This window comes from Mesoplodon densirostris, chromosome 1 (assembly GCF_025265405.1).
Source record: "Mesoplodon densirostris isolate mMesDen1 chromosome 1, mMesDen1 primary haplotype, whole genome shotgun sequence".
In the NCBI taxonomy this organism is placed as follows: Eukaryota; Metazoa; Chordata; class Mammalia; order Artiodactyla; family Ziphiidae; genus Mesoplodon; species Mesoplodon densirostris.
Window position 1 is genome coordinate 29,568,936 of NC_082661.1, and position 12,832 is coordinate 29,581,767.

A 12,832-nucleotide genomic window follows, 5' to 3' on the forward strand; every position below is an offset into this window, starting at 1 on the left:
TAGAGATGTTTCCTATTCCCATGAGCTAAAAACTGTTGCCCCAAAGTGATGAATATGGGTTTTCTTACAAACCACAGGCTCTGGTGGCAGAGTTGAGGAACAGGGAAGTAGCACTGTGAAGTTCTCAAGAAAGGACTTCTGCTTAAACTCTCCAAGGAATGTGCTTCCCTGTGCTCACTGGGGCTCAAAGTCTGCCCCCCCCCCGCACCCCCTTCAGGGATGTTCCTTTTGGTAATCTTGAAGTCTAAATTTATATGTGAAATGCTACCTTTTTTAAAAAAGAAACGAAATAAAATTATTTTACTATCAGTGATTTGTGTTTTTCCCATATGTCTCCTTTCTCTGTTGCTTAACCTGCTCCTCAGGCTGTCCTGCCCATTTCAGCTTGGGAGCCAGTTTATTTACTAGTTTAACTTAGCTATAGACGCTCTCCTTACACTTTTCCCAGAAGCCTCGTGTAAGCATTTTGAAAGCAAGGTTTCCATTCTTTCCTGACTCATGGAATTTAACAAAGGGTGTTTTGATTCCTTGTGGGATGCAGCCAGCAGCAGAGGAGGGAAGAGGGAGGGTGGAGCATCGTGCCCCTTGGAGGCTGCCTGAGAGCTGAAGTACTTACACTGAGGAGGGGAGGGGACATTATCCTGAGGTGGAGAAAAGACAAACTGTATAAATCATAACTGGCAATGGTCTAATATAATTAACCTCACTAATTCAGATGTTAACCCAGGAGCCAGGGTTGGACCTGCTCTGCTCAAGCTCTCAACATTCCCTCCTGGGGACAATTTCACAGTGCTGTTGGGGCATCAGGGCTTGATAATTGGGAGTTCTGGGGAAAGCAGCCCTTTTACTCGGGTTCCTGTGGGATCCAACCCATAGTATCCTGCATCTGTGGCTACAAACCAGGGAAATTTAATTCAAACTAATTATCCTGTAGGCTTTTGGTACATCTTAAAATGAAGTGATTTAGAATTAAGTGATTTCTGCCTCTTGCTGTGGGGAAGGACTTCTGTGAATTAGACGTTGTGGCTTCTGATTGCTTTAGGATTAAGTCCCAAGTGTGTACACACTGACCTCTCCAGCCCAGGTCCTTGAATGTACCTTCTCTCTGTCCCTTTGCATGTATTATTCCATCCACCTGGCGTACTTTTTCTCCCTTATAGTTCCAACTTTGCTAACTCCTAAAGAGTCTTCACTTCTTCAGAGAGGTCTTCCGGAACTGCTTGCTCAGGTCAGCACCCCACGTTTCCCTGTTTGTAACACTCCACACGCCTCACATTACCTGCTTAATGTCTGTTCTCACAAATGTTTAGCTCCCTGGGGGGGCAGGGACTGTGACCATGCTCTTCCCTGGGATGGTATCTGTTGCTCATGCCTTGCACAGTGCCTGGCCCATATGACTTGGTCAGTTATGTTGTGTGAAAGAACAAAAGGATGAATGTGAAAGGCAGGTAAGTGAGTAGTGGGGGAAAAAGGACAGAAGTTAGGCTAGAGTGTCCACGTCAGGGCTTAGTGTGTAACCATGGGAAATTACCTAATATCTCTGAACTTGTTTACATATTCTTACAGAGCTCTTCAGTGGGTTCAGCAAGATCTGTTTATGCACCTGGAATAGTGATTTGCACGTGGTGTTTGTTGGGGTGCATTAGTTCACCCAGCCCATTGGAGTCGATATATGTTTCTGTCTCTGAGTAGCCTGTAAGTTCCTGTGATGGACAGAGAGCACAGTGCCTGATACATACAAGTGCATCAGAAAACACACACTGAATTATGTCTTCAGCAGCAGTGACCTAAGCTAGCTGGATTTTAAACCTCAACCGCAGCCCTCCAGGAACATCTCAACAAGCTGGGCCAGCTTCTCGGCTATCCTCTGGTCTCTTGTCTTTGTGTAAGCATTTTAAACTAATTTACTGTTAATCCATTGCTCACTCCCCCAAGTGTCCATTATTATATAACTCGGAATGACATTTTACTTGTTTTCCTTACCACGTTTCTTTGGCATTAGTGCTTTTCATGTTTTTCTCCTAGTATCTCTTTCTATCCATTTTTCTACCTTCCATCTGCTACAGGCTGAATGTGTTCCCCTAAAAGTCATGTTGAAACCCTAATGCTCCATTTGATGGTATTTGGAGGTGGGTGGGGCCTTTGACAGATATTGGGTTAGCCAAAAGGTTCATTTGCTTTTTTCCGTAAGATGGCTCTAGTAGCGCTTAGTTGTCTTTAAATTCATTCGAAACAATTTTGTTAGATTGTATTGTGACAGCTGTCATATCAGCGAACGTTGAAGAAAAGTTTATCAAAATTGGTGAATTTTTATGTAGCCATTTTAATATTGAAGATGGAAGAAAAAAAGCAACATTTTCGGCATATTATGCTTTATTATTTAAAGAAAGGTAAAAACTCAACTGAAACGCAAAAGAAGATTTGTGCAGTGTATGGAGAAGGTGCTGTGACTGATTGAACGTGTCGAAAGTGGTTTTCAAAGTTTCGTGTTGGAGATATCTTGCTGGACGATGCTCCACGGTCAGTCAGACCAGTTGAAATTGATAGCGATCAAATCGAGGCACTAATTGAGAACAAGCAACATTATACCACGCGTTGAAAACCATTTGCACCAGCTTGGTTATGTTAATCGCTTTGATGTTTGGGTTCCACATAGGTTAAGCGAAAAAAGCCTTCTTGACCGTATTTCCGCATGCGATGCTCTACTGAAACATAATGAAAACGTTCCTTTTTTTTTTTTTTTTTTTGGCTGCGTTGGGTCTTCATTGCTGTGTGTGGGCTTTTTCTCTAGTTGTGGTGAGCGGGGGCTACTCTTCGTTGCAGTGGCTTCTCTTGTGGAGCACGGGCTCTAGGTGCAGGGCTTCAGTAGTTGTGGCTCGTGGGCTCTAGAGCACAGGCTCAGTAGTTGTGGTGCACCGAAAACGTTCCATTTTTAAAACAAATTGTGATGGGTGATGAAAAGTGGATACTGTACAATAATGTGGAAAGGAAGAGATCATGGGGCAAGCGAAATAAACCACCACCGAGCACCCCAAAGGCTGATCTTCATCCAAAGAAGGTGATGTTGTGTATATGGTGGGGTTTGAAGGGAGTCCTCTACTATGAGCTCCTTCTGGAAAACCAAACAATTAATTCCAACAAGTACTGCTCCCAATTAGACCAACTGAAAGCAGCACTCCACGAAAAGCGTCTGGAGTTAGTCAACAGAGAACACATAATCTTCCGTAAGGATAACACAAGACCACATGTTTCTTTGATGGCCAGGCAAAAACTGTTTCAGCTTGGCTGGGAAGTTCTGATTCATCTGCTGTATTCACCAGACATTGCACCTTCACATTTCCATTTATTTGGTCTTTACAAAATTCTCTTAATGGAAAATATTTCAATTCCCTGGAAGACTGTAAAAGGCATATGGAATAGTTCTTTGTCCAAAAAGATAAAAAATTTTGGGAAGTTGGAATTATGAAGTTGCCTGAAAAATGGCAGAAGGTAGTGGAACAAAATGGTGAATACGTTGGTCAATAAAGTTCTTGGTGAAAATGAAAAATGTGTCTTTTGTTTTTACTTTAAAACAGAAGGAACTTCTTGGCCAACCCAATAATTAGGTTAAGGTGGAGCCTTCATAAATAGAAGTAGATGAGATGTCTTCCTATAAGAAGAGATGTCTTATAAGACATCTCTTATAAGAAGAGATGTCTCGCTGGGCCATATGAGGACACAACAAGAAAGAGGCCATCCGCAAACCAGGAGGAGAGCTCTCACCAGACACCAAATCTGCTACCACTTTGGTCTTGGACTTCCCAGTATCCAAAACTGAGAAATGAATGTTTGTTGTTGAAGCCACCCAGTTTATGGTATTTTGTTATAGCAGCCTGAGCAGACTAAGACGCCAGCTATTTCAATTTTTTATCTTCAACTATGTTTAAATCTTTCCTTCCTATAAATATTTACTAGGTATCTAGTATGTGCTAGTTGCTGAGGCAACAAAAAAGACTTTTAGCCTTGTGGTGGAGGGGGGTGCGGTTTGGGTGGTATGGCAAATAAATAGGCAAGTATGATAGTGTGGTAAGTGCCACAGCAGGCAGAACACTGGATGCAAGGAGTACAGGTGGGGGTCAACACAGCCTGGTGGTTTCTAGGAGGCAGTGTCAGATCTGAGCCACATTTTTAAGGATATACAGGAGGCAGCCAGGCACCTGAAGAGAATGATGGTAATGGTGGAATGTGTTCCAGGCAATGGGAGCACCAGATGCTATTGTATTTTAAAATGCAGTTCACTGGGTCCCCATGCCTCAACAGTGCCATGCAGGCAATTAACATGTTGTTTTTCACTGCAGGGTTCCTCCCATACTATGGAAGCTGCAGTCATTCTGCAGATGTATTCAACTCAGATATGCACAAGAATTAATATCCCGAGGGACAACCCTCAACCAATGGAAGAGAGGAGAACAAATGGTCAGAGAGGAGGTGACCCCTAAAACTTCTCAGTGGAGACAGCAGTCCTCCTGACACAACAGGAGAAACAATGTGAGCAGCAAATTGAATACAATTCAAGGGTTCAAGTGGTATGTGCCAGGAAACCTAAAATGTGTTAAATATTGGACCAACAATGAACAAAACAATAGTGAATAAGACATATAGTCTTTGTTCTCTTAGAATCAACAGTCTCATGGGAAGGTAGACCTTAATCAAAGAATTCCAACTATGATGAGGCTATACAAATGGGAAGAATGTACTACTGGTAGTGTAAAAAGTGAGATGGGGGAGATAAAGAACAAGAAGGTATGCTAGCCAGTTAAAGATCAGGGAATAACAAAAATTTTACAAAAAAAAATTTTTTTTTAATGAGCAAAGGATCTCAATAGACATTTCTTCAGAGAAGATATACAAATGGCCAATAAGAACATGAAAGATGTTTAACATCATTAGTCATTAGGGAAATGCCAATCAAAACCACTATGAGATAGGACTTTATACCCACTGGAATGGCAATAACAAAAAAGACACAATAATAATTGTTTGCAAGGATGGGGAGAAATGGGACTCCTCATATACTGCTAGTAGGAATGTAAAATGGTACAGCTACTTTGGAATATGTTTTGACAGTTCCTCAAAATGTTAAGCAAAGAGTTACCGTAAGACCCAGCAATTCTGCTTCTAGGTATCTACCCAGAAGAATTAAAACATGTCCACACAAAGTGAACTGTATACTTTAAAAGGGTGAATTGTATGTGAATTATATCTCAATAAAGCTGTTACTTTAAAAAATGAAAGCTCACATGTGAAGCCTTACAACGTGAAGACCTCAGTTCAAGAACCTTCCAGGAATGGACCAAAGTCTAGTACAGGTGTAACATTATTAGTGAGAATAGGAGCACCAAAAAAAGACTGGTGAGGTAGGTGTCAAGAGGGGAAGAGGATCATGGTGGGCCTTCTGAGTCTTGTTACATACCAGTGATTTTTCCAAAGGTTAGAAATAAACCTTTCAAGCAAAACATTTCAGAATTTAAAATTTAATGCACAATACCATTTCTATTAGCACCCCAAACTATGAAATAGGTATAAATCTAACAAAATATGTATCTACAGGATCTATATGAGGAAAACTACAAAACTTTGATGAAAGAAATCAATGAAGAACTAAATGGATGGAGAGGTAGTCCAGGTTCATGTATAGGAACACTCAGTATTGTCAGGGTGTTACTTCTTCCTAACGATCTATAGATTCAGTGCAATCCCAAATCAAATCCCAACAAGTTATTTTATGAATGCCAAAATACTGATTCTGAAGTATATATGGAGAGGTAAAATACTCAGAATAGCTAGTATAATAATGAAGAATGAAGTTGAGGCCGTGACCTAACTTCAAGACTTATTATAAAACTACAGTGATCAAGACAGTGTGGTATTGGCAAAAGAAGAGACAAGTAGATCAGTGGGACAGAAAGGAGTCTAGAAATAGACCCACGTAAATATAGTCAACCGATCTTTGACAAAGGAACAAAGGCAGTATGGAGAAAAGATAGTCTTTTCAACAAATGGTGCTGGAACAACTGGACGTACACGCAAATATACCACTCTGGTTCGGGACTTTCATGGTAGGAGGCAGGGAGTATATGGGAGCTCTGTATCTTAATTTTGCTGTGAACCGAAAACTGCTCTAGAAACATACAGCCTTAGCAATAAAAGGAAAAGTCTATTAAAAACCAAAAATTAAAAAACCCTTTCAGGGTTTTTAAGCAGGGAAATTGATTAGGTAATTTTAAAACTTCGCTTTTCCAACATGTTTACTAGTCCACTCTGTTTATTCACTTGCTTTCAATGTCCAAAACATTAAAGTTCTAACTTTTTGAGCATTTCAAAGTCAATAATTTACCTCACTGTGGAATGTCTGTAAACAAATGCTTGCAAACAACTGAGCATAAGCATCAGTGGACACTGGTTTCACAGAAAGTGCCAGAAGGAATACAGCAATGTATTAATATATGAAGTCCCTAAGCTACCTATGCCTGGGTTCTTCTTGCACAAACCCATTATCGGCTATGGCTGCATCCCAGCCTAGTGGCCCCACAGTTAAAGGATATATGAATGCAGGCCAATAAGGTTGGTTAATGGAAGCAAATAGTCTGCTGTGGGAAAATACAGAGAAATAGATGGCTGTGAAATTAGTGAAAAATAGTAAAGTTGAAACAATGAAGAATTTTAGTGCTAAATAGATTTTTTAAATGTTTTCTGTAATTAGTAGGAAACAACAGTAGACTTTTTTTTAGATTTTGAAAAAGATTTATTTTAACAAATTCCCCATAAGATAATATCTAGATTCTGAGACATTACTATTAATAGTAAGATTTATCTCAAAGAATAAATAAATAAAAGCATTAATTACCTTAAATGCAAATACAAGTGAGATAACGTTTTCAAATACCAACTAAGTAATCGGGTTTTTTTTCTTTATTGTGGTAAAATATACATAAAATATACCATTTTAGCCATTTTTAAATGTACAGGTCAGTAATATTAAGTACGATTGCAATTTTGTGCAATCATCACCATTATCCATTTCTAGAACTTTTTTTAATTAGATAAATTAATAGCAAAAATTTTCCCACAAGGAAGGCATCAGATTGTTTCACTGTGGCATTTTATCAAACTTTTCAGGAAAAATAATACTAACCTTTTAATTAAAAATTTAAAAACTTTTACTAAAAAAAAATGGAGCACTTGCCTACTTATTTTATCTGGCTGTCATAAACCTGATATTAAAACCAAACGCATTACAGAGAACAAAATTGCAAACCAATATTCCTCATGTACATAGGTACAGAAATCCCTACCAAAGTAATGGCAAATCAAATCCAGCAAAATAGAAAAGTTTTATTACATCATGAGAAACAAGAGGTGTTCATCCTAGGAATATAAGGTTAGTTTAACACTTAAAAATCAATCATTGTAGATTGCAATTTAAAAAAATTTTTGTTAGCTTTTTAAACATTTATTTATTTATTTATTGCTGCATTGGTTCTTCATTGCTACACACAGGCTTTCTCTAGCTGTGGTGGGGAGGTGGGGGGCTACTCTTCATTGCGGTGTGCGGGCTTCTCATTGCAGTGGCTTCTCTTGTTGTGGAGCACAGGCTCTAGGCTTGTGGGCTCAGTTGCTCCATGGCATGTGGGATCTTCCCAGACCAGGGATTGAACCCGTGTCCCCTGCATTGGCAGGTGGATTCTTAACCACTGAGCCACTAGGGAAGCCCTTTTTGTTAGTTTTTAAAAAATTATTTATTGAAGTATAGTTGCTGTACAATATTATTTAAGTTACAGGTGTACAATATAGTGATTCACAAATTTTAAAGGTTAGGGACTTCCCTGGTGGTCCAGTGGTTAAGACTTCGCCTTCCACTGCAGGGGGTGCAGGTTTGATCCCTGGTCAGGGAGCTAAGATCCCACATGCCTTGTGGCCAAAAAACCAAAACATAAAACAAGCAATATTGTAACAAATTCAATAAGGACTTTAGAACTGGTCCACATCCCCAAAAAAAATCTTTAGAAAAAAATTTTAAAAGTTATACTCTTTATAGTTATTGTAAAATATTGGCTATATTCCCTATGTTATACAATATATCCTTGTAGTTTATTTTATACCTAATAGTGTGTACCTTTTAATCCCCCAGCTTTATAGTTAATGAATCATTAGTGCTAAAAGGAAATAGTACATGTAATGGAGAGGCTTAAAAAATCAAAAGTTGCAGATTTTGTGAACAAGAGGTAGGAAAGATATGAATCCTCCCTAATCTCAAGCTTCAGGAAGGTAAATACTGCCAAAACCAATTCCAGGGTGTTTTTTTTTCCAAGCCCAAGAACTCAGACCAGCCTTTGGCTGGCAGGTCATACACCGGGTGTGTACAAGACTTTGCTAACAAGCAATCCAGACAGTTACCAACATCGAGTGGCTGAGATGGCACTGCTGGAAATCACTACTCTTGCTCTTGTGATTTGTGTCACTTGCCTGGTTTTGCTTTTTGTGTGGAAGAAAAGTCACAAAGGGGGAAGGTTTCCACCTGGCCCAACTCCCCTTCCCATCATTGGGAATCTGATGCAGCTAAACCTCAAGGACGTCCCTGCATCTCTCTCCAAGGTAAGGGGGTTTCATCAGAGACTGGTCATCTCCAGGTAAGGGGGGGTCATCTTCAGGTTATCTTCATGTCATCTTCAAGCTTTCTTAGTTTTACTCACCACTAAGACACTTTGGGGTGTCTATTTCTGTATTACAAGACAGATATCTTTTTTTTTTTTTTTCTGGATTGGATCACTTTAGAGCAGGTAGTGAGGTGTGTTGACCTGACCTGAGATACAGGTTGAATTCTAGTGAATGGGAAAATTCTGAAGTCAGAACATACTTTGACTGAAAGGCTTCCAGTCCCCTCTGCATGTAACACTTACCAAAAGGCAAGCCAAGCAAATGTAATGTGTCCTTTTATATTATTATTACTATTTTATACTAATCTGTGGGATACTTTATGATCCTCCTTCTAAAGAGTGATCCCCACATCTTGTTCTGACACAGCCCAGCTCTGCTACCCTGACTGACATTGACTCCTTTGGAAATATTATTTGGGAAAAAGTATTATCTCAATGAGTTCATTGTGCAAGCATATATTCTCCAGAACAACCCTAATTACTGTCCTCTGATGAATAAAGAAAATATGATGCACACACACAGAGGAGTATTATTTATCCTTAAAAAAGAAGGAAATCCTGCCATTTACAACAACATGGATGAAACTTGATATTATCCTAAGTTATGTAAGCCAGACACAGAAGGACAAATACTATATGCACTCTTAATGTGGACTCTAAAAGAGTCACACTTGTAGGGAGCAGGATGGTGGTTGCCAGGGGCTGGGGAAGGGGGAAAATAGGGTGATGTTGCTCAATTTTGCTGTAAAGAGGAAAGTCATGTTGCCATAGCTGGAAAGGACTGGAATCCAGTGCACAAGTTGGAGAATTGGGCCTTTTTTAGGAGCATGGAGAGTCATTTATATTAACAGAAAACTATGTACATGGGCACAGATTCAGGTAAACAGGTGGATGCTATGGCAGAAGCATATGGACATTCTCTTCTGGTTACTTCTATTATCTCTGTGAAATAGGGAGCAAAGTCATCAGCTGAGGGTGAGGTTGGGAGAGGAGAACCTGGCATTTTGTGCACCAAAATATAGAGACACGTTCAAAGGGAACAAAGGAAGTAAGTTTCATTTTCCTGGGACAGAGAAAAGAGGTACAAAATGGCAAAACTCTCTACCATTTAAGTTAAAAAAAAAAAAGGCAAAAAAAATGGTGTCAAGTTTTGCTTCTTAGAAATAATTATCATAAATTAAAAATGGAGGATTATAATATACAAACGGATTTTTTTAACAAATGGATTTTTTTTAAAAATTTTTGGCTGCTCCACACAGTTTGCAGGAGGATCTTAGTTCCTCAACCAGCACTCGAAGCCGCGTCCTTGACAGTGAAAGCACGTAGTCCTAACCATTGGGCCGCCAGGGAATTCCCTAACGGATTTTAAACATAATTTTATTTTTCAACAATTTAATTTAGAACTTGAACATGTTTCTGCACCATTGTACATCCTCATATAAGTAATTTCAAATGGCTGCTTTGAATTTAACTGCATGGTTGTAAAATACATTTGAAAACACCCCTAGCTGTCAGATGTTGTAGCATTCTATTTTTCCCCTTGGCACAATGCTATCATAAATATATAGATTTCATCCTTTTTAATACCTGTTTAGTGAGCTCTCCTTCTGGCCCTTATCCTGGCTGCTTCCTTCTCATCTTTAATTTTACCTTAAGTGTTACCTCCTCATAGATTCCTCATCTATTTTATTGTTTTCCCATTATCATCCAACATAGTACATTCTTTGTCGCTTTCATAGAGTTATGCTCGGTTTCTATTGCAAATGTAGTTTGTTCGGCTATTTACTGCCTGTTACTTCCACTAGACTCTAAGTTCCATGAGGGTTCCTGGCACAGTGTCTGACACAGTATAGGTGCTTAGTAAATATTTGCTCAATTGTTGCATGTATAGATGAAGGAAAGAATGAATCCATGACTGTACCCTAGGTTAAATTCCTGAAAGGAAATTAACGGAGCAAAGTCTAAGTTACATGTGAATCATTACTTAATTTCCACTGAAGCCTCCAATGGAGAGATTTCACAATAGCCCTTACAGCCACTTGCATCTCTTTCCAGCTGGCCAAAGAGTATGGCCCCGTTTACACTCTGTACCTTGGATCCCAGATCACTGTGGTCTTACATGGATATGAGGCGGTGAAGGAAGCTCTAATTGATCAAGGTGATGAATTCCTTTACAGAGGACATATTCCAATTATTGACGATAACCAGAGAGGATATGGTATGTTTCAAAATAAAAGTTAATTCTTTTTAGCAAAAAAGTCTGATTAACCTAATGAGTGTTCTGCAACAAGCTACAAACTAGATGCTGCAATACTGCACTGCAATTCTGATACTAACTACCCAGAGTTAGTGCAGACTCCATAGGTTAAGGACATCATTCCCAAGAAGACTGCCCTCACTTCTGATGTCAACCACAAGTTCAGGAGTCTCCAGGTTACCCACACTTCTGACCAACTGGCTAAAAATTCAGGGTTTCCGTGGCCACCTCAGGTTCAGTAATTTGCTGGAATGACTCACAGAACTCAGGAAGTTGCCATACTTACAATTACAGTTTTATTTATATGAAAGATACAAATGGAGAGACACATAGGGCAAGGTTTGGGAGGGCCCAAATGCAGAGCTTCTGTATTCTATTCCAAGGAAGCAGAATGCATTACCCATTTGATGCATTGATGTGTTCACCAACCAGGAATCTCACCAGAGCTTGGTGTCCAGATTTTTTCATTGGAACTTCATTACTTGGGCACGATTGATTGAGTCATTGGCCATGCGATAGAACTCAGTCTCTAGCTCCTTCTATTCCTTGAAAGTCAGGAGGTCAGGCTGATATCACTTGGCTAAAAGCTCCAATTCTCTAAATACAAAGTTGGTCTTTCTGGCATGGCCCGCCCCACCTCGAAACTGTCTAGGGATCCACCATGAGTCACCTCATTATCATAAACTCAAGTGTGATCCCAGAGACTCAGCATGAATAACAGAGACACTTCTGTGTTAGAAGTGGGCATGTCCAAGGGTTTAGAAGCTCTCTCCCAGGAACCAGGGACAAAGACCAGACAAATTCTTTTATTATTCAACAGATGCTCTGATAACTCTATTGAGATAAACATCAAAAACAGACTCCAAATTCCCTTTAAGGTAAATCTGCAAATATGATTGTGATAAAAAACAATCTGGGAACATTTTGAAAAAAAAAGTTGTTACCCAGAGGTCTTAGGGTTTAGGGAGCTGGAGAAGCCACGCTTGGGGTTTCATTTCACAGGGTACAAAGGCTGCAGTGGCATAGTGGCAACAACAATAAACAGATGACAAGGTATAGAAATTACTGTGTTTTCGATGTCAGCCTGGTTTGGGGATGAGGGGGCGGTTGGGAGGCGGTGGTGAGGGAGCTGGGAGAGGGTGGTAGGATCAGAGCGGTGACACACAGGGAGCTACAATGGTCTTAGTGAAGCTCAACTTCTTCAGTGGGACAATAGGCTCACAGATAATTATTTTATTATTATGTTTCAAAACTTAGACATATGTTACATATATTCCTTCATATGTATGAAGTATTACACACACAAAAACCTAGGAAAACCTGAAAGTCTCCTCCAATCCACTTCAAATTGTAAAATTGCAAGCCCCAAAGAAATAGAAACTTAATTCTTTTCAAAGCATATTTATGAATAATTAATTAAATATTATGCAGTGTACTAAGTGATAAAAGAGAAGCAATTTTTGATCTCTCTTACATAAGATCAGGATGCATTTGCTCACCTAAGAAGCAACCAAACCTTCCCTCTACTACTTCCCTTTTTTCTAAACATGTTGATTACATTGTGTGTAAGCTTTAAAATCAACTTTTTTGTTTTCTTTTGGCTGCGTTGGGTCTTCGTTGCTGCACGTGGGCTTTCTCTAGTTGCGGTGAGCGGAGGCTACTTTTCGTTGCGGTGTGCGGAGGCTACTCTTCGTTGCACTGCGCGGGCTTCTCACTGCGGTGGCTTCTCTTGTTGCGGAACACAGGCTCTAGACGCGCGGGCTTCAGTAGTTGTGGCACATGGGCTCAGTAGTTGTGGCTCACGGGCTCTAGAGCGCAGCCTCAGTAGTTGTGGCACACAGGCTTAGTTGCTCCGTGGCATGTGGGATCTTCCCGGACC

At 39.9% G+C, this 12,832-nt stretch overlaps 1 protein-coding gene across 1 annotated transcript in view; it reads left to right on the forward strand.

The window, feature by feature from the left end:
- Nucleotides 1-8,454: 8,454 nt before the first annotated feature.
- Nucleotides 8,455-12,832, forward strand: part of LOC132487860 (cytochrome P450 2C23-like) — a 32,370-nt gene continuing 27,992 nt past the window's right edge. Inside the window, exons 1-2 of the mRNA XM_060095724.1 lie at nt 8,455-8,634; nt 10,752-10,914. Of these exons, the coding sequence (XP_059951707.1) occupies nt 8,455-8,634; nt 10,752-10,914 (343 nt within the window). The remainder of the gene's footprint in view (nt 8,635-10,751; nt 10,915-12,832) is intronic.